Here is a 24,693-nt window from a genome sequence, read left to right on the forward strand (position 1 = left end):
TTTTTTGCAAAGCTCGATAGTTTATTTGTAATAGTGGTACTAACACAAGGCCAGTTGAAACATTAGCCGCTACTTTGAACATGACCCTGATAACCAAATGCCCACTGGGCCAAATGCTACGTTGTAAAGCACCAAATGATGATGACTAAGACATTTCTAAAAGGAGACACAAGAGATAAGCTGGTTGTCTCCTTCCTCCAACTGAGGTCCATGTTATCTGTACTCAGTAGTAAAGCTGCTTTACTTAATGTTGTCAGGTTTGGCTCAGACAAGTTAGCTGCTGGGAATTGTTATTTTTTTTTTCTGAAGAACAGCTTCAAAATGTTTACAAAGGAATAGAAAAAATGCGTAATTACGCACACATTTTTTAGTTTAAAAGTGTGGAAAAGCTGAAAAAATCTTGAAAATAAAAAATTATATTAAGCTTAAAGCTCCGATTTAGATCCATGCTTTTCTTTTAATAAACCGAATCCAATTTTCTATTATTTTCCTTTGACTTCCTTGCATGTGAAAGAACTCGTTTTTAAGCCGACATGAACCACCAATGTCAAGCTTTAGGACACATAGCAGTCATGGCTTTTACACTCCTACACACACTCCTTTCTTTCACACACACACACACACACACACACACACACACACACACACACACACACACACACACACACACACACACACACACACACACACACGAAGGCACACATACACACAGCCTGAAAATCTGTCAATTTCTGCCGCGTGGTCACGTGACCTCCTCCTCAGTGGAGTGGATGGAGATGGCTCTCCACGTCAGCTTACGTCTCCAAATTTCTGCTCAGCGAACCTGCTTCAAAGAGGCAGGAGGCACGGCGCTTCAGAGCCATGTTCAGGGCGGTTATAGAGGAATCAAAGCCCAACATAGAGTTATAGCAGAGGCTGAACTACGATGATGGATTTTGACGAAAGGGTCCCCGTCGGATCGAACATGTATTTGCCCAGTTGCACTTATTACGTCTCGGCGGGGGCTGATTTCTCCGGTCTTCCCTCTTTTTTGTCCCAAACCCCGTCCACCCGCCCCATGACATACTCTTACTCCTCTAACCTGCCGCAGGTCCAACCCGTCAGAGAGGTGACGTTCAGGGACTATGCAGCCATTGACGCGTCCGGTAAATGGCCACACCGGGGAAACTTACCCCATGTTTACCCCAGCGCGGAGGACATGGTGCACCGGGACTGTCTGTCGGCGCAAACCGCAGTGGTAGGAGACATGTTTGGTAAAAACAGCCCCGCAGCAGCAGCCGCCGCGTACCATCACCACCACCACCACCACCATACGAGCGCTGGCTCAGCTGCGTCCAATTTCTACGGGAACGTGGGCAGAAACGGCGTGTTGCCACAAGCCTTCGACCAGTTTTATGAGACGGCGTACGGGAACGCGTCGGAGAGCTCCTCCACAAACGGCTTCTCGGGGGACAAAACCCCGACCAAGCAGCCCAGCTCTTCGGCGGAGGACGCAGCGTCATGCAGGGACTCAGAGGCGAAGGAGCCGCGGGAGGAGACGAGCAGCCCGGAGTTATCTTCCGGCAACAATGAGGAGAAATCCAGCAGCAGCAGTACGTATTAAAGTCAGCGCCTTGGTTATGAGAGAAAGTTTGCAATCTTGCGCGCTGCTGTTAAAAATTTTATATGCTGTTTTATAAGCATATAAGGTTTATAGAGGGCCTGTAGACCCCCCACCCCCCAACAAAACTTTGTTATAAACTGCAGGATCACGTGTTTGGAATTGAAATTGGCCGTGAAAGACCTCAGCCCTGTGATTTTTCTATAACACTCCCTGACATTATACCCCAAAAAGCACTCAGTTATGAATGTAAATTCTCACACAGACCTGCGTAAGTCCTGTAATATAAACGTGCTTGTTTCACGGTTTCTTAACGTTAAAAGAGCACTTGCATGTAATGAGGGTGGTGCCTCTGGTTTAAGGTTTAGCACACTTGAGCTCTTGTGTTAAAGCAATCAGGGACTATTTTCCCATTTGTACATTTTCCCCTTTATGTGCTCTATAAATCCAACTTATTCATATAATTTATTTAATATATAACAGCGTCGTTTTCATGTAGCTCTAAGCTGCCTTTGTTTGATATTGAGCTTTTGTTTTCATTTGCTAGAAAAGGTCAAAGCCCAAGTGTATTGTCTAGTGAACCAGCAGCCACCATCTATCCATTGAAGTATAATATTTGAAATATTGAAACGGGAATTATGTAATTTAAAGCTTGATAAAAGGAATTCCGCTCATGCGTAATCTTGGCTATATCCAAGGCGCAATAATCTATTTTATAACAAAGCCATGGTTAATTTGAAATGTTCTATAACTTGAACTGATTTTTTATTTACATTTTTTTGTGCTTTCCAGGTGGGCAGAGGACCCGCAAGAAGAGGTGCCCTTATTCCAAATACCAGATCCGAGAACTTGAACGAGAATTCTTCTTCAGTGTGTACATTAACAAGGAGAAACGCATGCAACTGTCTCGCATGCTCAACCTCACCGACCGACAAGTGAAGATCTGGTTTCAGAACCGTCGCATGAAGGAGAAGAAACTGAACAGAGATAGATTACAATATTACACATCTAACCCCCTGCTTTAGGGGTCAGAGCAACACCGCGCCCTGCTGTGGGGCTCTGTTGCGTTTACAGACATACTGACTTACTCTCCGGCTGTGACTCTCCGGCTGTACATTGTGTACCACAATGGCCGCGACAGCAGCAACAACAACAACAACGACACTGCTCAGTGGTTAATTTCAAGTTCGAGGACAACAGCATCCTGTGATCTGAAAAACCTGAAGAGTGAGCATGAATTAAGACAGTCTGTGGACTCGTCAGACTTTGTGTTTTGGAAAGAATGTAGACAAGGATTTGCTATTGCCCAGAGTGCGAAGGCCCATGTTAATATTATTGTCACTCTCACAGACGCCTTGTTCTTTTCCTTTCACCCAGGCAGAAACTAGCAGTCACTTAATTGACTGAGCCAGTGTATTTTGTAATCAAAAGATTTATTTCACGTATTATTTCTGTTTTGAAATCAGAAAAATTATGCATTTAGGATGATGGCGACTTGATTATTATATATTGGTGTGACCAAATAATAAGTCCGAACGGATGAGAATGTAAAGTGTTTTCTGTTTTGTGTGCTTATTTATTTTGTAGCCACTTGTTTACTATCTCCTTTAAAGCCTCGGCTAACCAAGTCAAAGTCCATTATTACAGGCAGGCTTGTTGGGATTCCATGTTCAGCCTGGGCTGACCTCAAAGCGAGCTTTGTTGTCTTTCCTGCAGCCTGCAGAATGAGGGCTATGTCTATTTATATTTTGCGTATCTTTCAAAACCTAAATCCATGCTGTCTTTTTGATTCTTTGGAGACTATCAGTCCAGTATTGATGATAATGCAGGCCACACCAGAGAGATAAGCTCGTGTACTGGAGCCGTGTGGAGTTGCACTGAGGTACACACCCAACAGATTCACACAGGTAGACACGCAGCGGGCCTCTTCGGTCTCACATTGATAAGCATAAACAAAATATTTTTGTCATGACTCGCGATCCTTTGGTACTTGCTGTGTAAAGATCGCATTTCAAGTGTGCTGGTCAGGGTCATCGCATTGAATCAATTGCTTGATATGCCCAAACTATTGTGTATTATACTATATTTCCAAATAAATAAAAAACAAATGAAAATATTACTGAAAAAAAACAAATTCACGCGTGTTTATTGTTCTGTATATTAGAAAGTTTCATTTTTAAAAACGTAGATGTGATACATTTACGCACAAATACGCACATGTGAAACATTTACGCACGAAAAGTCAACACATTTACCTCGAGCGTTTGGCAACATGATAACATATTTTTTCTTTGCATGAAAATTAGAATAAAAAAAACTAAAGTGAAGCAGATTCGAGGGCTGATGAATCATTTGTAACAGTTTAATCTAACAGAGACGTAGAAAGAACACACACTACTGTTGCAAATAGATGTCTTTGTTGTCATTTGTGTAAAACGTTAAAATAAAGTAGCATTCATTATTTAAGCTGTCAACTCTTAAATGTTCAATATAATCCTGAATCTTGAATTATGTACTGTCATTTAGGCAGAACAGTTATAATCGCAGACTAATTATATTATTGCCTCAAGACTTTAACATTTCAACAGTCTTGATTAGCGAGAAAGTGGAAGTATATCTCACAATCTTGTTCTAACATATTCATATCACACATTCTAATGGAGGTAAAGCTTTACTTATATATATTTGTCATTTGTCAGCTATAAGAAGCTTTTTTTTAAGAAGCCACAGAAGCATTTATTCTTGTTAAACATTTAGCATTTCACCATTTACATGCTGTTTTGTATTCGTTTCTCATTCTCTTTCTGTAGCCTGTGTGTGTGAGCAAGCTGACATTTCGCTGATTGGCTTTGGTAACACTCTTCCAATAGCACTCTCCTTAGGCGAGGGTCGCCATATTTGCTGTTGTTATCACTGTGTTTATGGGGGCTAGCCGCAGCGCATTGGCGTTCATATATGACAGTCAAAAGGGCCATAAACGCGGGGAGAGAGGCTGAAGTTTATGGTTGCCTCTCCCTGCCATAGTCCGGCCTTGCCTTGCGCATCCTTTACTGCGCGCTGGAATTCCGTCCCTAATTACGGGACATCCTCCCCGTTGCCGCAGCAACGCGGCCATAAAAGCTGTCTGAGAGTCTGGGGCATTTGTACAATTGGAGTGCAGTGCAATAAACCGTCTGAGACCCAAGGTTATTAACTGTGTTACCAAGGAGGCGAGAGCAACGACAGGGAGAGGACGGATAGGAAACGCTTTTGCTGCTCTCTGCTGCTGTTAGCTTCATTTGAGCTTCTCCCCCTCATGTGGGTTATCCACCTCGACTCGCATTAGAGGCGATCTGCTGTACTCAGGATTAGACCCTATTTCTCCACCGGGCGGCCGCTATTGGGACCAATGTCACGGCCGTGGATCTTTTCCTCAACAAGCTCACCTCGAATGCACACAGGTAAAAAAAAAAAGTTGTCAACAGACTGGAGCTTTGATACTTCCTTCCAAGACCAAACCTCCGCGTCTCTGATTCTTCTCTTGCATGCAAAGCTTGTTAGTTGAGAATTAGGGTGTAGTTTCCACATTTCTCCCAGTGCTTAGTGGGCCGTGCTGCAGAGAAAGTCTTCCTGGGGGCCCTAATAAGGCAACACATCTGTGCCAAGTCTTCATGCTGCATGTGCTATCATTTTGCTGAGCTGAAGCTTTTTAATGGTTGAGGTATAGCACGGTTTTGAGTGTACCTGGAGAGATCTGCATCCCGGTCTAGTCTACCCACATTTTTGGGGGGGTTTGAAAGTCTGCTTTAATTATTTAAAAATGGGTATAGTTTAAAGTCCAAACTGTACAACAGTAGAAAGTCTGTGATGGATACAGAACAAATGATACAATTTATCATATATAGTCCTGGCGCTCATCTTAAATCCCAGCCGCCACCTTGTATACTCACTCTAACTCACCAAATCTACTAACGACATTTGACCGTCCTTCCAAAACTCATTATTCTATGTACGTGCCAAGTGTGCAAAAGCTCTTATTAGAGGAGTCGATCTGACTGTGATAAGGCAGCAAACGCGTGTCCCCTTACTTCCTGCCCTGGACACAGAGCCGCAGTGAGGATATCAGTGTCAGAGAATCTATTCTGGACCTTTATGCGCACGGACCGAGTCTTTTTCTCCTTTGTCTCTCGTGAAAAATAAATGCTTCCGCTGGATGTAATAAAAACGCCGCATTATTGTCATAACTGCACTCGGGACGAACATGATACGACTCAAACGGCCTCTTCGGCCACGATTATATGGCCGGATCAAAGCCAGTGGTCAGAGTAAACTGTTTGGAGGATATAATAGCGGGGCAGCTGTGAAAATGAAGATTTAATAGCTACAATACTAACTGTAACACTCAGATATCGATAGGCCCCCATGCCTGTACAACACCATGAAGTGTGCGGGGCTGTACGATTTAATCATGGGCACACATAATTAATTGATGTATTTAGTTTCCTTGCAGGCTCATATGTCCCATTAAGGAGCAGGGCGGTGTGGGGAAGGAAACACAGGCTTTAGACTTAATGCTTGTGAGTTTTTCTGTATTAACATTGTGGTATTTATTTAAGGCTTAGGGGAATTTTCCAACCAAGCGAAAACGCTGTGCGCACGGCCCTTGTGCTTAATGCCCCTTCACTGCAAAAAAACTTGTTATCCGTCTTTATTTCTGAAATACACTATTTAACTCACCAGATGGATTATTTATTATATTCACACTCATAAAACACCTCCATCCAACTCCCAGACATTTAAGTCATCTGAATTATGCACGTTTTGACCACGAGCGAGTGACAAATGTACACCACGAGCAGGCTAAAATCCCTGCCGGTGTGTATAAATGAACTGTCAATGACACGAGCGTTTAAGAAGCTAAACAGGCTCAATTTATGAATTTCTCCCAATTTTTCCTCATTTCAGTTCAACAGGCTGAAAAAACCCCAGGGGGCTCACAGCGGCCACCTGGGCCTGGTAATGGCAAAGCTGGCCGAGATTAACTTCAACCTGGAGAGAGCAATAGAGTGCACATGGCCAAGGACACTAAGGGATGGAAGGAGAGTTTTATTGTGGCTCTTATTGCCCCAAATTGGACCGATAGGATGACTTGTATGTGCAACAATCCTGTCTGCTCCACTGTGGCAAATAGTGCCTGTTTTCTCACTGCGCTGGGATCAATATACAGGCAGTTTAACAAATCAAAACATTATACAGTGCACGGTTTGGATTATTTAACCCTTATAAGAGAGTCATATAAATGAGGATGTTCATCAAAGTAATAGTTTTTGCCTCTAAAAGACGGTAATTGCAGATTTAAGCGTTTTAATGCCGTGCGTAATGGCTATACTGCGTCGCAGATAAAATAATTTCCGTATCTTAAATTAATCAAAATAATCCAGAAATGCTGCAAAATTACAACAAAACTATTTTTCAAAAAGAAACGAGGGAAATGTGCTATGCTGTAAACGGAAATATTAAATTATCTGCCTTCAGTTATCATAAAACGTCGAAAGAAAAATAGAACATAATACGGGATCTTAAGAAGTTAAAAACACTTGTACCCTAAATACTTAATCAAATATGGTATTACAACGATTAAGTATTTAAAGGATACACTAATACTCTAACAATTAAGATAATTATTTGTTGTTCAAACGCTTATTTTAGTCGCTGCAACTCGGAATGTTTTAATTGTTGACATGGCACTGTTAGCTGATGTTTACGCGCGGGGACAGCTTTGTTAACATGATGCATAATAAAACACAATACATAAAACTGTATGTATAAAACACAAGTTATACTCGTGCAAATCACTATATATTTTTAATAATGCAAGATTTCGGAGAGTACGTAAAGGCAGTTAAAGGTTTAAAAAATCCATATTAAACACCTCATAGATTTCTCCCTGCAGAAAATAACAAACGAAAATGTAGGAAACAGAAAACCAAGAAAGTATTATGAAATGTCCTCCTCTGCCTCCAGGAAACATTAACACCTTTGATTTTAGTGCGGAAGAGTCTTATGGCTATATGATGCACCATATAAAGCAGTTTCTTGCCAAGTCACTCCGCTATAGGCGGATTCTCCCTCCAGTTAAAAACATTTTATTACCACTAAGTCCAACTACTTTGTTATTGTATGTCTTTGTCTGAGATTCCGCTGCTATAAACTTTTAAACTTGATTTTCCAGCTTCAGGCCATATCTCGTTGTGTACACTATCATTCTTTGTGTGATTGTAAAGCGTATGAGAATCATCTTTTTTATTATTCTCTTCTTTTTCCCTCAGTTCAGCTGTATGAGATTAGAATTTCGAGGGTTTTTTTTTTTCTTTTAAATCTGAAGCTGTTAACTGTACTCAGCTGTGTGGTAAATTTTGATTTGCATGTAGGTAAATGCATGGGAGTATGTGTGGTTTGCACAGTAGAGAACTGATTTCAAAGCTTATTCGCTAAAAAGTTCATTAAATTCTTCATTTTATTCCATCATTTTCTTTTCAAACTTTGTTTCGAGTTGGACCTCGCCCCTTCCCCGGTGAAATGGTGGTGCATTAAAGCGAAGTGAGGCAACACACTGATTGCTGTGCTGTCTCCCTTCTCTGCCTCAGCTCCATGATGGATTTCGCTCCGGCTGCTACGTAGCCGCAAAGTGGGAGGGACTGCCCATCTCAAGCCTTTCCATTGGTTTTACAGCCCGCACGGCGGAGGGGGGGTGCCTCTAATCATATCCAGCATGTTTTGCACAAGAAATGTCAGCCAGAAAGGGCTATCTTCTCCCCTCGCCAAAATACACCACAATAATGTCATGTTCGGACACCCCGTCAGGAAATGCGTTTTTAGTGGATTCTCTGATCAGTGGCCCGCAGCGAAAGCGCCGGAGGTCACTACACAGGGAGCACGCTGTGCGTGCCCCATAGCACCGCAGCTACTGAAGTGCCTTACGGACTACACAAACTATGGATACTTCCCAGCTGTGGGTAAGCGCGGCGAGGTGGGTCCCCAGAACATGATTTCTGGCTCAGGAGCGTACATGTCCAGCATGGAGATGTGGATGGACGCGCAGAGGTCATGTCGTATGGACCAAGAGCACCAGGCGGGTCCTCAGGTCGCGCCCTGCTCGTTCCCGCAGAACATTAAGGAAGAAAGCACCTACTGCCTGTATGAGCAGCCCAAATGCCCTAAAGCCTCCACCGCCGAGGATCTCACATATTCGAGGTTAACGACAGCCGGCCTCGGCTCGAGTTCTTGTACAGTTACCGATGGCGGCGGCGGTGGCGGGGGCTCAGTGCCTGTGCCGGGCTACTTCCGCTTGTCTCAGACGCACGCACATTCTCATAAACTTTACAACACCAACGGCCCCCAGCCGAACCCTTCCCATTCTCATTTTGGCCTACACCCCGCTGCTCCCGCTCGCTTCCATACGCCACCGACTCCGACTTCTGCTCCAGCCACGGCGCAGGAAGGGAGGAACACCGAGGAGCCCGCGTCCTCGGGAAACGCAGACCTGCAGCCTCGCCCTGGACCAGGGGCCGCGGAGTCACGCGAGTCCTCGGATGCAGAACCCTCCTCTGGCGACGAGACGGAAGAACATGTTAAGAGAGGACCAACAAAAGCCAGCAAAGGTAACCCCAATTCATCCTAGCTGTGGTCCTGCACTGGGGTTTTGTTTGCATGCAGCACAGGTAGAAATGACCTTTGAATTGCACCTGTTAAGTGCCATTATATTGTTTGTACTGCAGAGACAAGTCAAGACACAGGTACGGAAATTCTACCTTAATATATTGTCTATTAGTTGCACAACAAGCTTTTCCTGCAGGTGATTTTACATTTCGTATTTGTGCATGATACGGGCGTAGAGATTATGCGTAAAATTGCTAAATATACCAGGAATCATATAGCAAAGCTACAACTCAGCCGAATTGTCCTAATTTAAAATCAAGGTTATTTTTAAATACGTGCATAGGGATACATTATGTTCCCACTAAATACCCATAGCCTTAGCTAGTGTTTCTATGTAGCATGCGTAAATTACAGACGTGACAGATTTTATAGTAAAACTGTGCCCGTACATTTATGTGTACCAAATTGTTGCATATTTCACACTTTAAAATGCACACGGTGTTTCGTTTTCCCTAGTGTTTTTAAAAAACACATTACAAATATGCAATATTTGGTAATGTTTTCTGACTATGAACTATATTTTACGCATAAAGCATACTTTACGCATAAGATACACTTTACGCTTGACACACAGATACACACAGGCAAACACAAACACAACCAGGCACACAGGCACACAGGCACACAGGCACACAGGTACACACACACACACACACACACACACACACACACACACACACACACACACACACACACACACACACACACACACACACATACACACACACACACACACACACACACACACACACACACACACACACCACACACACACACACACACACACACACACACACACACACACACACACACACACACACACACACACACACAAACACACACACACACACACACACACACACACACACACACACACACACACACACACACACACACACCACACCAGTCCCTCATATTGCAGTGCGTAAACCATGTTATCTTCCATTCTGTCTAGGAGACACAAAAAGTGAAAACACAGCCAACTGGCTGACAGCGAAAAGTGGCCGGAAGAGAAACGTTGTCCATACACCAAGCACCAGACACTGGAACTGGAGAAGGAGTTCCTCTTCAACATGTACCTGACCCGAGAGCGCCGCCTAGAGATCAGTAAAAGCGTCCACCTGACGGACAGACAGGTTAAGATCTGGTTCCAGAACCGCAGGATGAAACTGAAGAAAATGACGCGGGAGAACAGGATCCGGGAGCTCACCTCCAACTACGGATTTTCATGATGAACGAGGTGATCACATTGAAATAGAAGAAAACGGGTAAAATCAATGGCACCCGTCCTCCCTCATTACTATGTCCGCATTAATGACTCATTTCACTGTGGGGGACAACTCTCATTTTATTAGCAGACACAGCCAGTGCATCATCCTATGTGAGCCACTGAGGAAGGGAAAAAAGAAAAATATTGAATGTTAAGGGTAACAATTGATTTTTTATGACGTGTTTTTGTATTGTAGACTTGTTCCTGTGTGTTGGATAGTGTAAATGAAGATAAATGAACACAATTCAAAAAGGAGGCTTAATTCGTCCACATTCCCTCAACTATTGAAAACTATGATTTTTATAAACTTAATCCAAAACTATCAATTGATTTTATTGAATTGGAATTGCATGATTTCACGTTTCCCACATTTTAAAAGTATTTTAACCCCCCATGGAATATAATGCCCATGTATCACCAAGGGAAGGATAATTCACATATGAAAACTAGCTGTAGTTTCCCATGAAATAGAACTATAATGTGTACGAGCTAAATGTAGATTTGAAATCTGTATTCACGTTGAGGACGTTTACACGAGAACGATGCGCAAAGTGAAGAGGAATATTTTTATTGTATATTTCTTTGTACATATGACATTGTGTTTTTGTCTAATGCCTAATAAATTATCAGCTCGCATTGAGTAGTAGTTGCTTGTATTTTTGTTATGTGGCTTTTCATATTTTTTTCTGATACCTTTTTATTCCAAATAAGCGCCAAAACGGTTTTGTTTTCATGTCAACAAAATATGGGAGTACTGGTTTTCTTGTGACGCAGCTCTTTGAAAAGTTTAGAGAAGCCAAAGTAACGGCCATCGGAAATAATTAAGATATTAGGCTATAAGCGTTCTAGCTGCATGCCCAGACGGCTATTGTAGAGTTTTATGACTGGCTGGTATATGAGGTTTCTCCCTCTCCTCTAAGAGCTGCTCAGTCGTGGGAGAGCATTTGAGACGGAGAGGAGAGGAGGCCCGGCTCTGTGCTGCTAATCTCAACTGTACAGAGACATTGTGTGTGGATCAAACATTTCCTTGCTTGCTAGTTTTGGGAATATGGGATTAACATCTCCAAGATATGGGTAAGTCCATGTGTCGTTGTGAATTTGCCCTTTTTGCGCCTTGCTGCTGTCGCTTCACTGTAGTGTGTGTACTGTTCAGTTGTACTTTCTCTATACAGACGATTATTTTGGACACTTGATGGCGGGACCTGAGAGCACGGCGCATTATCTATTGGCTGGTTTTGTCTCACTTGAGGCCCGGATCGACTGTCGAGTGGTTTAGGTAGTTCATGTTGTTGGGGTCAATTTCTAACTCTGCAACATGAAACTGTCTTAATTGCCCCAGTTACACACATCGGGAACAGATCAGAGACATAAGATGACGGGATGGATGGAAATAGTGGACATGTTTTGGAAGCATGCTCCAATCCCCCAAGGTCTTAGTCCAGGGAGGGGTGGGTGCTGTTGTGTACATTCTAAAACCTGTCTCTTGTAATGTTTTCTTTAGACTACTGCGCTTGTTTTTTCGTCGTTAAAATGACCCCGCGCGCGCCTGTGTGCTGAATTAAACGTGATCAAAGCAGAGCTGCAGTATGCGTCGTGGACTTGGGGGATTAAGGGTAAAGCCGCCAGTGTTTTCGTGAGTAGTAGTGACGCAGACACGCAGACAAGGCCTCTCGGTTACGACCACTGCAGTGGAGGGGAAGGGGAAGGTGAATGGGGCAACAGCGACCTCCGTGGGCAATGAGACCGGATGCTTCCTGTGCGCAATAGTGGCTCAGACAAAAGGAGGGGAAGGGCTTTATGGCGATATTTAGATCCGCCAGACAGGCTGTTATCTGCAGAGGCAAAAGAAGTGAATAGCCCCTGCGGTAAAGTGGGTGAAAACACACCTGATTTAGGTTTACAGCCTGAGAGCCATTGGCACAGCGGCGTCTTTTCCTGCTCAGAAGGTGTTTGTCTATTCGAACTTTTAGTGCACAATAGGCGCACAGCCGCTCCTTTCCCCCCTCGGCCGTGTTTGAAGTTTGCTAGCCAAATAATGTGCAAGTACCAGAGAGGTGATAGCTCGCAATTGCAGCGCACATTATCGACAGCTTGTCTTTTTTTGTCTGAGCTTCTCTTTTGAATGCAACAGCAGAGAGAGGAGAGAATTCCTGCGTGTTGGATTGCCTGTGGCCTTGTGGGGTGTTGGCAAGCTATGCGTTTATTTGCTAGTAATAAATAAAACACGCAGTATAATGTGTGAGAACTAAGGTTGCTGCTTTTGAGACATTAGCTGCAGTGTTGGGATATAGGTTAGGATGTTATGGACGTTGGTACGCACACACAAACACATTTAGTAAACCCACATTAGCCTTAAACTATTGTTGTATTTATCTGTGTTATTTCAATTCAGTGTAGCATTTGTCCCATCGTTACATCTATGTTTCCTCGCCAAAGTGCTTTTTGCGCGCGCTGGTACGTAGAATAGGGCAACATTTATGGATTTGTAAAATTATTTTTTTATTAACACATCTAATGGGAAAATGTTTGACTTCAACTCCTTCCTTTATACTTTATATTTAGTACATTTGATCCTCTCAGTATCCGCTACACACAGATACTTTAAATGTACTGTTGTGTCCCTGCGTCAGACACTCCTCGCACCATTTAATTTTAAAGGAGGAAACCACAAACACCACAGTGCGCATATTTTTAGCTCTATTTAAGTGTAACGTTACACCGTGGCTCTGGCCTCTTGCTGGCATTACAGTGAATTTGTTGATGGTGGTGATGATGGCAACGTATATGCCCGTAAGTGATAACGGCGGTTGTAAATAATAAACGGGTTTAACGGCAGGTTGAACGAGGAGGAACGGGCATACGTCATCAAATAGTTGTCTGGAAAATATACGTTTCCTGTATCGTGCTTTAATTCATTGTGTTCATAACACACATATGGCGCATATTTTGAGCGTAATCTGCTCATTTCATTTTGTATTTGTTGGAGACGTTTTTGTTACCTAATTGAACACACACTGGTTTATTTTCAAAATACGTTGTTAAAGGGAAATCAGTATAAAATGTAATTTAATTATTAATAATTGTATAGATCATTTTTTTTTACTTTATGTATTGCATTTCTTAATAAACACATGGTACTTGTGCTCTACTTGTACTTGTGTAGTCGGTTATTGCAGCTAAGTTTGTTCTGGAAACCAAATTATCATGGCCCCTTTTTTTTGCTTTACCTGATTAAAAATTCCAAAATGATGAATTGGAACAAGTTTTAAAAATAAGTTTTTAAATGTTCAACAAATTTGAATTTATTTCCTTTCAAATAAAGTTAATACAATTAAAGTGTGCGTGGCGCTGCTATAATCTCCGTTCAAATTGTGTGTAGTGTATTATGAGAAATTATGGATGCAGATCTAACATATACATAAATATTCTTTGTTTAAATTTGGTTTAGAATAAAAGTTGCATGAAGGTCATATGATTGTGCGTTTAACGTATTCAAAGTGGAATTGGCGCACAAGCAATAACCATGTTTACGCTCTGGTTTAAAACAGCCCAAAAATGTGGGGTATAGTTCATATGAGGCTGAACTACTGATTTTCAGTTTGTTAGTTTTGCTTGTAAAACAAATTAAAGTTATACTCACAAAAGGAACAAAATACAGACATAGGCGGAATGTCGGGAACAGCAGAGTAAAACAAAAATAAAAATGTAATTCGAGTAGTTGAATTAGAAATCCAGGATTTGTTTCAGCTTGAAGCTGCCTTGGTTTTCTTTTATTACGCTTGTGGTTAAAATGTGTTTGGGTGAGCAGTAGTGGTAGGGTGCTTACGTCTCCTATAAAATACCTCGTAAAATAAGCTTTTCCAAAAATACACTGTATCGTTTTTGAGACGCAGGGTGGATTTTAAAAGCCGTAATAGGAGCAGAAGCAGGGCGAGATCCCGTAAAAATATGTTTTAATATTCAGTCATTCATATTTTCAGTCTCACAGATAACAGATCTAACTCATAACTTGATCATTCTTAGCTTTAAAACTAGAGGTTGTTTATAGGAGAGCGGGTGAGTATTTAATGACCAAAGGGATTGATTTATCCTTTATTGTTCAGCCTTTATGATCACGTGTGTCTGCTACCCAATGGCATGGCAGCCTGACTCCCGTTATAGCCCACTGTAGTTCTCTGTGGGGCCAAGTTGCTACTTGATTTCTCCACATTGTTATTTTGTGAGGCTGGGTTTACTGCGTGTGTATGTGTGTGTGGTGTGTGTGCGCGCGTTTGACTTTTGCATGTATCTTGTTGTATGACTGCGTACATGTGAGCGTATTCATTTTCTGCCATGTCGACATCCGGAAACACTGACTAGTTATTACGTCGATTCCCTCATTCTACCCCGAGAGCGAGGAGCTTTCTGTTCCGAGATACCCCTCCGGTCCTGGGCTCCAGCACGCCCGTCAGTCCGCCTCCTCCATCGGCGACCACCGCGAGCTCGGGACCTGCACCTTTCCGTCCAAACCTCTGTGTTCGGGACACCATGGACCACGTTCCTGCTCAGTTTCCCGGTAGCGTTTCCTCTGTGTATCACAACCACTATGGGCATCCCAGGGCCCGGTGGGTGCAGAACAGACGGCCGCTATCAGTCGTGGCTACTGGAACCCATGTCCGGTTCTCTTCCCATGGCCGGATTAACCACGACCCATCACTACGGATCACACCGGGGGTCTCGGAGCGCGAGTTGACGGCGCGTTGCCCGGCTCTCACACAGCGTGCTACTCTCTGATTACGCAAACGGCACGGTGGCCACGGCATCACCGGGAGAGAAGGACGCACTGTCCGGCCAGACAGGGGACATAAACGGGGAGCCTGAGGAGAAACCGGGCCTCGATCCAAGTAAGTCTCTGAAGAGCCCTTTATGTTTATAGCCGACTATTTATACCGCATAAAGCTTTGAGGATTGGGGTGCGTGATGGGGGTGCGCGTCTGCACAGATGCCATTCTGAACGTGCCATTTCCTTATGGGGACTGTAAATGGCCCGGCTCCCATTGCTATATTAGATAACATTTTGCAGCTTTTAAAGAGTGAGAGAGAATTGGGAGCAAATTGTGTTTGGATGACGCTGCTTTTACGCACAGGTATCCATTTTTTTCTATGACGGCTTTTTCCAAATGAAACCATATTTGTTGTTTTGCATTTGGTCACACGGTACCGGACCCCTCACATCAGTGTCGCCCCCCTCCCCCTCTTTCCAGATAACCCAGTGTCCAACTGGCTCCACGCGAGTGCCACGAGAAAAAAGCGCTGTCCGTACACCAAACACCAGATCCTGGAGCTGGAGAAAGAGTTCCTCTTTAACACCTACCTGACCAGAGACCGTAGGTACGAGGTTGCGAGGCTGCTAAACCTCACCGAGAGACAGGTTAAAATCTGGTTCCAGAACCGCAGGATGAAGATGAAGAAGTTTAATAAAGACGGCGCACCGAAAGACGACTGACTGAGCTGTAGTGTTTTCAGTATTTAGGCTGTTAGGCTGCGAGCTTTGTGTGTCGAAGCTCTTAACCCTGCTGGACCTTGTTTTTAAACTTCATTGTCTTACTGTCTATATAACAGAAGCTATTAGACTTATTTGTCTTGTAAAAAAAAAAAAAAGCATGTTGGGCTTCACTTTGATGCGACTACCTTTATATTGCACAATTTTAACAGTGCCCACTCGTTTTTATTTTTCCTTATGTTGATTTTTAAAAATAATACCTCGTTAAATTGTATTAGTTGGCCTGGTCTCTGTGCTTGTTTGTGAATGGATGTTTCTAGCTGTGTTCGTTCTGGTTTGTAGCTTTATTTGTTGTCTGTTTCAGAGTCATTTGAGCGTAGAGTTTGTAAAATGTAATTATTTTATTGTTGTGTGTTTTCCCTAGAACTATGACTGATGACCATGAGTTTAAATCTAGCATTGGAAATACAGACAAGAGCGCATTTTTACAGTAGGTCCTAATACCTCAGAAACCTCCTTGAAAATGCTCCAAATTGAAAATGTTCTAGTAGCTATATACATGACTACCTATGTCCTCCAACTACCTACAATAACCCATTATTTTTAGATGGCGGATTCTTGTAGATTTGCTTGCAGTAGATGCTGAAATATGAATTCAGGGAGTAGCTAACATGTTAAAAGTACATAATGTTTGTTAGTGAGAGAAAATAACTCCAAACACTGTAGGCTACTTATTGATTACCTCACGGTCTACCGACCGGCTGACTTTTGGTTCACAAATGTAATTTGTACTTTATTATTAAATAAAACAAATTATATCTGCGAATGTGCGCACATTGCATTGTTACTTCATTATTAACTAACATTCTAATCAATTATATTTCTTAATAGCTTCATTGACGAACTCTTGCTGCAAAATCTTCTTATTGTTGCAGAAGAAATGAAATGTTATTGCTGTTCAACACACACACCGACACAGACAGACAGACAGACAGACAGACACACACACACACACACACACACACACACACACACACACACCGTAAATTCTTAAAATGACTTCTAGACACTTGCGCACTGATCAAATTCAAACATTTACGCATTTTCTAAATATTTTCATTTTTTTTGCAATTTGCAGAGGGCATACACACACTAACAAGCGCGCACACACGCCAATTAAAGAAACACCTATAGGTGAATATCTCCGTGTGTTTGTTTCTGGATAGGGGACAGAGCTGTGTCTTGGCAGAGGATGTTGTTAGCTGTATACAGCCATAAAAGACAATTACCGCTATAACCTTTTATGGGGTGCAAAGCGCTGCTAGGCGAGAGGACACAGAGCAAAAAAAACAAAGACATCGACGGGTTCGACAGCTGAAGCCCCAAATAATGCAGCCGATATGTTTGTGCTCAGCTCAGATATGACAAGGTCGCTCATCTGGGAGCTCTGCTATTAACGTTTTGTCCATGATTTATAATCGAGGTTCTTTGATTTAGTATTGTAAAATAGGGAAACTTGACGAATTTAGGAATCCAAACCCAATTTGATCTCCAGTAATATTTTAGTTGTAGAAATGAGGCCTGGTTTTCAAAGATATCTCCTAAGTTTGTACGGCTGCTTCAAGTCTGTGCATGTGAGGAAATATTTGGCACAAAGACTGAAATACAAGAAGCAGCTATTCCAACTTCTTTAGAGACAAATGCTGCAGAGCAAAATTGTGAGAGTCGACCACGGCCCGGCAATGCTCTGTCACCTACATCAGCTCATTTAGTCCTCATTAAAGGGCTGCACAGAAACGGATAGATTATTGTCGTTAGAAGGTAACTTTAGTCCAACTGGAACGCTGTTGTGACGCGTTAGGAGCCGCAGATGGACCCAAACTTCAAAGACTCGACCAGAGACAGTGCAATAAAACGCCTGGTCTGCTATACTGTCTGGCATTCCAGTTTTAATGGCTTTATGGCCGTCCAGACACAATTAGGCCGTTTCCAGAATGGCACCCATTTGTTTTTTCTCCCATTCTGTGAGACTGCGCCTTGGACAAAAGGCCGAGCGGAAATGATCAGCTTTATTGGATCCTCCCCGACGGGGACGCGCAGGACTCACGGTCATTTGGGGAGATCTTTTGTCTCTACCTGGGAACCTTCCGCCCTCTGCTCCTCTGCAGACCCCGGCCTAAAGGAGAAAGAGCAATAAAGCTAGTGGCTGGTTTTAAACTCAGTGGTAGGTCTTTAGATGATGCTTGTACCAAACACATCCGGGTGAATCTGTAAAAAGACAAACGCGCTTTCCTTAAAATCACAAATCTCTAAACATAGAGTCGTCCTCTGAGCGTCATTCCTCCTCCGTTTACTTTTTATTTTATCCAGCACAGGAACACACAGCCTATGCGCATGCGAACTCATATCCCCCAGCCTGCAATCCCTGCATGTCACCAGAGGGTGGCGACACTGTTTCATAACATCACCCTCCCTTTTTTGAACACTTCTCACTAATGAACCTGCTCTGGAAACAAACTGTAGTAACATTTTTAAGGGGGTCCAGCTAAATAATTTCACACCTTTTTACAGTCTCAAAGCAGAAGTGTTTCTGTAGCCTGCGGAAACAATGAAACAAGCAGCACGCGGTGGCTGCTGGATGCTGTCCAGCACGGGTGTTTCCATATGGCTTGAATACGCAGTTGGTTTTAAACTTAGTACTAGTTTAAAGAATACCCACATTTAGCATTTCTTTTCCTAAATTGGTGAATTTAATATATTTGCTGAACTGTGTCTTCACTATGCATAGTTTTAATTCAAGTGAAAGACACAATTCACAACACATAACACAGCCGGCTTTCTGATGCGCAGTATGCTGGGGGTCATAAATACACCATGTTTAAGAATTCCAACACAGGCTGTAATTACTGTCATTCTCATCGTTTTGGCTTTTTGTGATTGTCGTGATTTCCATAGACACAATTTTGTTAATTATCATCATCATCATAAGTAGAGAATATATGTAGTACATAATAATGTGAACCATTAATTCTGTCAATCATTATAATTATTTATTTATTTTGTATATTATTTCTAGAACCCCTTTTTTGGATGTTTGCGTTTGTGGTAGGAACATAGGTAAATAAGTTCTTATATTTAGAACATTTACAAAATAGACCATTTGAACGACAGTATAGACAGTAATAATAATAATAATAATAATAATAATAATAATAATAATAATAATAATAATAATGATAATAATAATAATAATAATAATAATAATAATAATAATAATAATAATTATTATTATTATTATTATTATTATTATTATTATTATTATTATTATTATTACTATTATTATTGGTGGTAGTAGTAGTAGAGATTGTTGCTAGTGATATTATTATAATCTTGGATTGAGTTACAGAGGTTATTATAAATAGTCTTTTCAGTATAAGTGGATGTTTTATATGACAGATATAGTATTACTGTTATAGTTTTATTATTGGTAGTATTAGTATTTGCAAAAGAAGAAGTAGGTGTCCGTATTGGTGTGAGCAGTATTATTAGAAATGTATAAAGCACTAGCAGTATTATTACCATTTACATCAATATTTTCCCTGTTTATAAATATTTGTGTTACGTTAATATCGCTCCAAAATAATTATAGTTTTGCTAATTCCAGTTAAAAAACAAGATAAACATGACAATTAGCTATTGAAAGAAAAATGCTAAACGTTTCTTTTAACGCTAATACTTTCCTCACTATCAGTTTAAAATTCAGAAACGTTAGTGTCATATTTTTCACATTTTTCAAATTTAGCACATTATTAATACCACTCTGTAAAAATATTGTAATTTAATGTTGCCATAAAGTAGGAATAATTTTCCTTGAAACATAAATGGTAATGTTGTTTTATGTATGAAGACAAAAGACTTCATGTTTAAATGGATTTTAAAAGAAAGCAAAAATAAATACAAAACAAAACAGACACGTTCTGCTGAAAAACTGTCTCTTTTGTTATCTTAATAGCTCTTTAACCGATGAGTTCCTATGTTTTAGCTTACACCGTTCATGACAGTGTCATATCGAGCATGGTAGGAAGAAGCCGGCCTAAAGTAGAACAGTTTACACTCATCAACAAACGATTATTTGTAAATAAGCCGTAAAATAAATTACATAAAACAATTCACCAAATCACCTCAATTACATTTGATCACCAGGATCGTGTGAATTTCTATCGTGTGCGTTATGTGTGTGTATGTGTTTATGTGGAGTGCTAATCCCACACTGCAGTCCTGCGCCATAATGAAACCCTGATCTGCCCGTTGATTGGACGGAGCGTCCAGGCCGGAGTCACGTGAGTGAGTTCTTTGGTCCGGAGTAAAAATGGGCTTTGGTGTAAATCTAGGGTGTATTGCTGTCATATATCACACTACCTCGTAAAAACGACACTGAGGATTCTGGGCCAACAAATCAGAGAGAAAAAATATGAGTTCTTATTATGTGGACGGTCTTCTTAGCAAATATACGGCAGCTGCTTCTCTCTTTCCAAACGTGGAGCGGGCGTCCTGCAGCATTGGACCCGCTGGAGAGGACTACGGCTCGGCTCGGACAGCTGCGGCCATCTCGTTCACACCATCTCTGACTGGAGTTTACAGCGTCAACAATGCAGTGTACCAGAGCCGGCCTGTGTTACCTCGGGGTATAGCCAGGGGCAAGACGCACACACACCACGCACACTGCAGTGCAGCCTGTTCGACCAGAGTCGCCTGTTCACCGACAGCTGCTGCCATCCGGAGCCGGGACACCTCGCCTCGCCGCCGGACAAACACTACCGGATGTATCCCTGGATGAGAGCATCAGGTATGTGCTGATTCCGTCTCTTATGGTTGTTTCAAAGCCCTGCAGGTCAATGCTTCTAGAAAACATTGGGATACTCACATTGGCTGTTAGTGCTTCAATTAATTTTGTGAAGCCATTGGTGTTGCATGGAAAGAATCGTAAAACTTTTATTGCGCAACTAATGAGTTCTGCAGCCATAAATTCATTTGGCCAGCGCTCCTGTGTGTTGAATGCGCAGAGACCTTGCCGCTGGGGGGTTTCTCTGCACTCCTATTACTCTTATAGCCTCTTCTACCCTTTGTGGTTGTAAAAAGGAGCAGCCTGTTGTGTAAATCAGCTCCCTCGCACTCTGCAGCTCCTTTCTAATTGGGTCTGCACTGCAGAGGCTCTGCTACTTTCTGAGCCATGGTTCGTATAGACATTGCTGGATCAATACGCCCCAGCATTGTCGGTTACATAAAGAAGTCAAGTGGATTTAGAATGCAAGTAATTTGAAACATTGGGGTCTGTTATAATTGTGAAGGAGAAAGGTGTTGGGGGCTGTAATCTAATTACTTATGGCCCCTTTGGTGCGCAGAAAATTGTTGGCTTTTAATTGGAAAGGCATGTAGGGTATCAAAGGAGGAATAGGCCAAACATCCCAGCAGGAACACTTTAAATAGATGCAGAGAACTGACAACAATTTTAAAAGCCTCAGCTTGAGTGTTAAAGGTGTGTCTGTGTGGGTTTGTTAAGGGGTTAAAGGTTTTATCATGAGCTAAAATGAATGTGCCAAAATAAATAAACGATTCTCAGGAGGATTCCAAAACATTATTTTATTGACATCACTAGCTTAAACGAAAGTAAATTGTTAAGCAGAATCATATTTCACACATGATTTTAAAATAATCCTGCAAGTTACATAGCTCATCTTTCGTCCACAGATCCGGAAAAAAAGCGGGGCCGTCAGACCTACTCCCGGTACCAGACCCTGGAGCTGGAGAAAGAGTTCCACTTCAGCCGGTACCTGACCCGCAGGAGGAGGATCGAGATCGCCCACGCTCTCTGCCTCTCAGAGAGACAGATCAAAATCTGGTTTCAGAACCGCCGGATGAAGTGGAAGAAAGACCACAAGGAGGACCCGGTGTCTACTTCTGACGTGGAGAAGGACGGCGAGACTCAGGCTGCGTCAGAGTCCACAGAGCCCGGAACTGTAGAAAAACAGAGCGCCGGTTCGGAGTCAGAAACGACTGCGATGTAACGAGAGACAAAGGAGGCATTAAAAACACCAGATTTAAAAAAGTATATACATTTGAACAACTTATCTTATTTCTTACATGTTTTTTTAAAGTAATATACCATTCATACACAACAAGCGTTGGAAGTTGAATGACAACTGATGGCAATTATGTAACAAGCATTTGACAACACTAGCTTTATGTCTACATATCTCACATTTAAACCCAAATGCAGAAAATAATCCGCATGATAAAGCTAAATCACCCAAACAATATTTTTTATAAGCAATTTAACCTGTAATTTAACCTGACTGTACTACTGAAGCCACATTCCTGAACAAAAAACTACCTATTATTAATGTGCTTACATAAAACAACACTGACACAAGTTTAAATGGATTATAAATAACAACATGCTACCTATTCGAGTAATGTCTCTTAAGACGGTTGTATTTTCGCAATATAACAAATTTTAACATTATGCGTAAAGGTGCCTTATTTTAAATCAAGGCTAATTGAGAATTATTATCTTTGTTAAACGCCTTTAACTGTGATTTGACCAGGTGTGACACTGTATCTTCTCTTTTAAATCCCTGCTTATCGTTCAGACTGTTAACACCCCTGTTACAGTTATGTACCGTTCACACATCCCAGTATTAACACTACTATTTGTTTAGGTTTGGATGAACTCTTGTAACCTACCTCATAAACTCTTTGCTTATTCCGCTGTAAACAGGACTAACCTAACATAAATATTCTGAAGTCCTCACCATGCACTGTAAAAATGTTCTTGCCTATTTTATTCAGGGCTGAAAATATTGTCCGGGATTGTGACTACGCACAATCCATGCATGCTCTTTTAATAGGACACTGCATTACCCTTTCACAATTTAAACATTTACATGAATGCAATCAAACATGTGCAAACCCTGAAATATTCAGTTCCAGTGCCAACCTTTTAATGTGAATTATGTAAACAATTTAACAAAGAAAGGTATTCTCATGTCTTAAAACTGTTAATAAAAATATAATCTTTGATTACATAGTTTTTTTCTGTCTAAATGTTTTCTTTTAATATTTGATTTCCATATTTGTGGACTCAACATAGCCGCAGCAATCCTGATAATGATCGCAGCAATTAAGCACCAGTTTGCTGATAATAATTCACTTTCTTTGCGGTCAATATTAGGTTACATGTAATGAAACGTGTTCGTCCATTCTGCTGGTTGGGTAAACACTGTGCTGGGGAATGTGAACTATGAGGATGCGAGATGGGGCAAGCTGCAGATGAAGGGAAATTACTGTTGAACTCTGCGTTGCCTCTTCCCTCTGTAAGATGGCGCCTGACGGTGACCTGCCCCCTCCCCTGCCTCCTTTCCTCCCCCTCTTTCTCCCCATCTCTCCCTCCAGCGCTGGGTCATAAATCCGTTGTTGTTTATGAAAATTTACAACATGGCAATGCAACTTTACGACCCAGCTCGCCTTCCCATGGCTGTCGATTGTCACGTGATAGGGAGCCCATGAACATGAACTTTTTTAATATATACTTTCCAATAGAGGAATAGGACAGCCTTTCATTTAACGGTCTCGAGCGTCCGCGCTGCTGTTTCCTTCAGCGAGCCTCTACATTTTTATTCATCTTCTCTCTTTTTTGAGGAGTTTTTTTTTCTGGGTGAGTCAGAGGCTCCACGCACAGGAGCTTGCCTTGGGACATGTATGGATCCTTTGGGTGCCTTGCTGTCGCTCTCCGAACACGTTCTGGCAGGATGAGGGGAAGGAGCCCCGGTGCGTCATTGACCCCGCGGGAGCCCCGGCTTCCGTCCGGGGACGCAGTTGGATACTTCCCTCCGTTACTGGTCGTCTACACCTGCCAACCCCGTCCACTAAGCTCCCCTGTTTGCAGGCAGAGACCCCCACAAGGTAAGAGATCAGGATCTTGCACGTTTTTAATCTTTCATCAATGAAAAAAGACTTAAGCAAATAATAACCAGCTAATTATTTGTGTATACGTATTATTTGTGTGAATGCCTAGGCTTAAAGGTTTCAGGTTAGTTTGAATTGAATAGCAAATGCTTCGGGGTTAAGTGAACCGGTTTGTATGAATGAACATGAAAGTTTTGTGGCTGGTTTCTCTTCATCTCCCTGTTGGCTTTTGCATGTTCCCACGACTTAATTTGTTGGTTGCATTCAAATGAAGACGGGCTTCATTGGGTAGATGGTGGCCATCAGATGTGCTCTTTGACGCCCTCCTGTGGAGTCACTGGGGTGGTTGCGGTTGAGGCTCTGCTTGCCATGCTACACATGGACCTCAGACATGTCGACCTCTGTTTTATACCTGGGTGTCCTGCATGGTGCTGGAATATTTGTGCTTAAAACGTGCGCATACAGGCCTCGACTTATAATGTAGGCTACTGATAAATGGCATTATTGCTTATTTTACAATACAATATTATTATAAAGACTGGTGACCTTTATTTCATACCTGCTTCCGTTTCTATGAGATGATTTTCTATATGTTTAAAATTTGTGTTGGATAAGATAATTTTTCCACGAAGTTTTGGTGTGGACACATTTATTTCTGATGCTTATGGCTTAAACGTA

General features: G+C 42.0%; 5 protein-coding genes across 5 annotated transcripts in view; all 5 read left to right on the plus strand.

Moving 5' to 3' along the window:
• The window catches only part of LOC117827573 (homeobox protein Hox-A10-like), a 38,357-nt gene extending 27,153 nt beyond the window's left edge, over window positions 1-11,204 (plus strand). The window contains 5 exon segments of the mRNA XM_034704171.1: window positions 8,227-8,478; window positions 8,480-8,569; window positions 8,571-9,240; window positions 10,254-10,309; window positions 10,312-11,204. Of these exon segments, the coding sequence (XP_034560062.1) occupies window positions 8,368-8,478; window positions 8,480-8,569; window positions 8,571-9,240; window positions 10,254-10,309; window positions 10,312-10,530 (1,146 nt within the window). The 5' untranslated portion in view covers window positions 8,227-8,367 and the 3' untranslated portion in view covers window positions 10,531-11,204.
• hoxa11a (homeobox A11a) lies at window positions 765-3,712 on the plus strand. Its single transcript, XM_034704175.1, has 2 exons — window positions 765-1,592; window positions 2,393-3,712. The coding sequence occupies exons 1-2, from the start codon at window positions 926-928 to the stop codon at window positions 2,623-2,625; spliced, it is 900 nt and encodes a 299-aa protein (XP_034560066.1). The 5' UTR covers window positions 765-925; the 3' UTR covers window positions 2,626-3,712.
• A 3,696-nt stretch (window positions 11,205-14,900) lies between the features above and the next one.
• Window positions 14,901-16,880, plus strand: hoxa9a (homeobox A9a). The gene is given in 8 exon segments (XM_034704177.1): window positions 14,901-14,915; window positions 14,917-14,952; window positions 14,954-15,090; window positions 15,092-15,161; window positions 15,163-15,269; window positions 15,271-15,326; window positions 15,329-15,451; window positions 15,812-16,880. Coding segments are annotated over 8 exon segments (786 nt in total). The 3' UTR covers window positions 16,054-16,880.
• Window positions 16,881-20,050: 3,170 nt separating this feature from the next.
• LOC117827582 (homeobox protein Hox-A7-like) lies at window positions 20,051-22,217 on the plus strand. The gene is given in 3 exon segments (XM_034704179.1): window positions 20,051-20,723; window positions 20,726-20,896; window positions 21,799-22,217. Coding segments are annotated over 3 exon segments (690 nt in total). The 5' UTR covers window positions 20,051-20,521; the 3' UTR covers window positions 22,116-22,217.
• Window positions 22,218-23,572: 1,355 nt separating this feature from the next.
• hoxa3a (homeobox A3a) overlaps window positions 23,573-24,693 on the plus strand; it is a 30,921-nt gene continuing 29,800 nt past the window's right edge. The window contains exon 1 of the mRNA XM_034704167.1: window positions 23,573-24,012. The gene's annotated coding sequence lies outside the window, so the exon portion shown is untranslated. The remainder of the gene's footprint in view (window positions 24,013-24,693) is intronic.

The sequence above is a fragment of the Notolabrus celidotus genome, chromosome 16, assembly GCF_009762535.1.
Source record: "Notolabrus celidotus isolate fNotCel1 chromosome 16, fNotCel1.pri, whole genome shotgun sequence".
Classification (NCBI taxonomy): domain Eukaryota; kingdom Metazoa; phylum Chordata; class Actinopteri; order Labriformes; family Labridae; genus Notolabrus; species Notolabrus celidotus.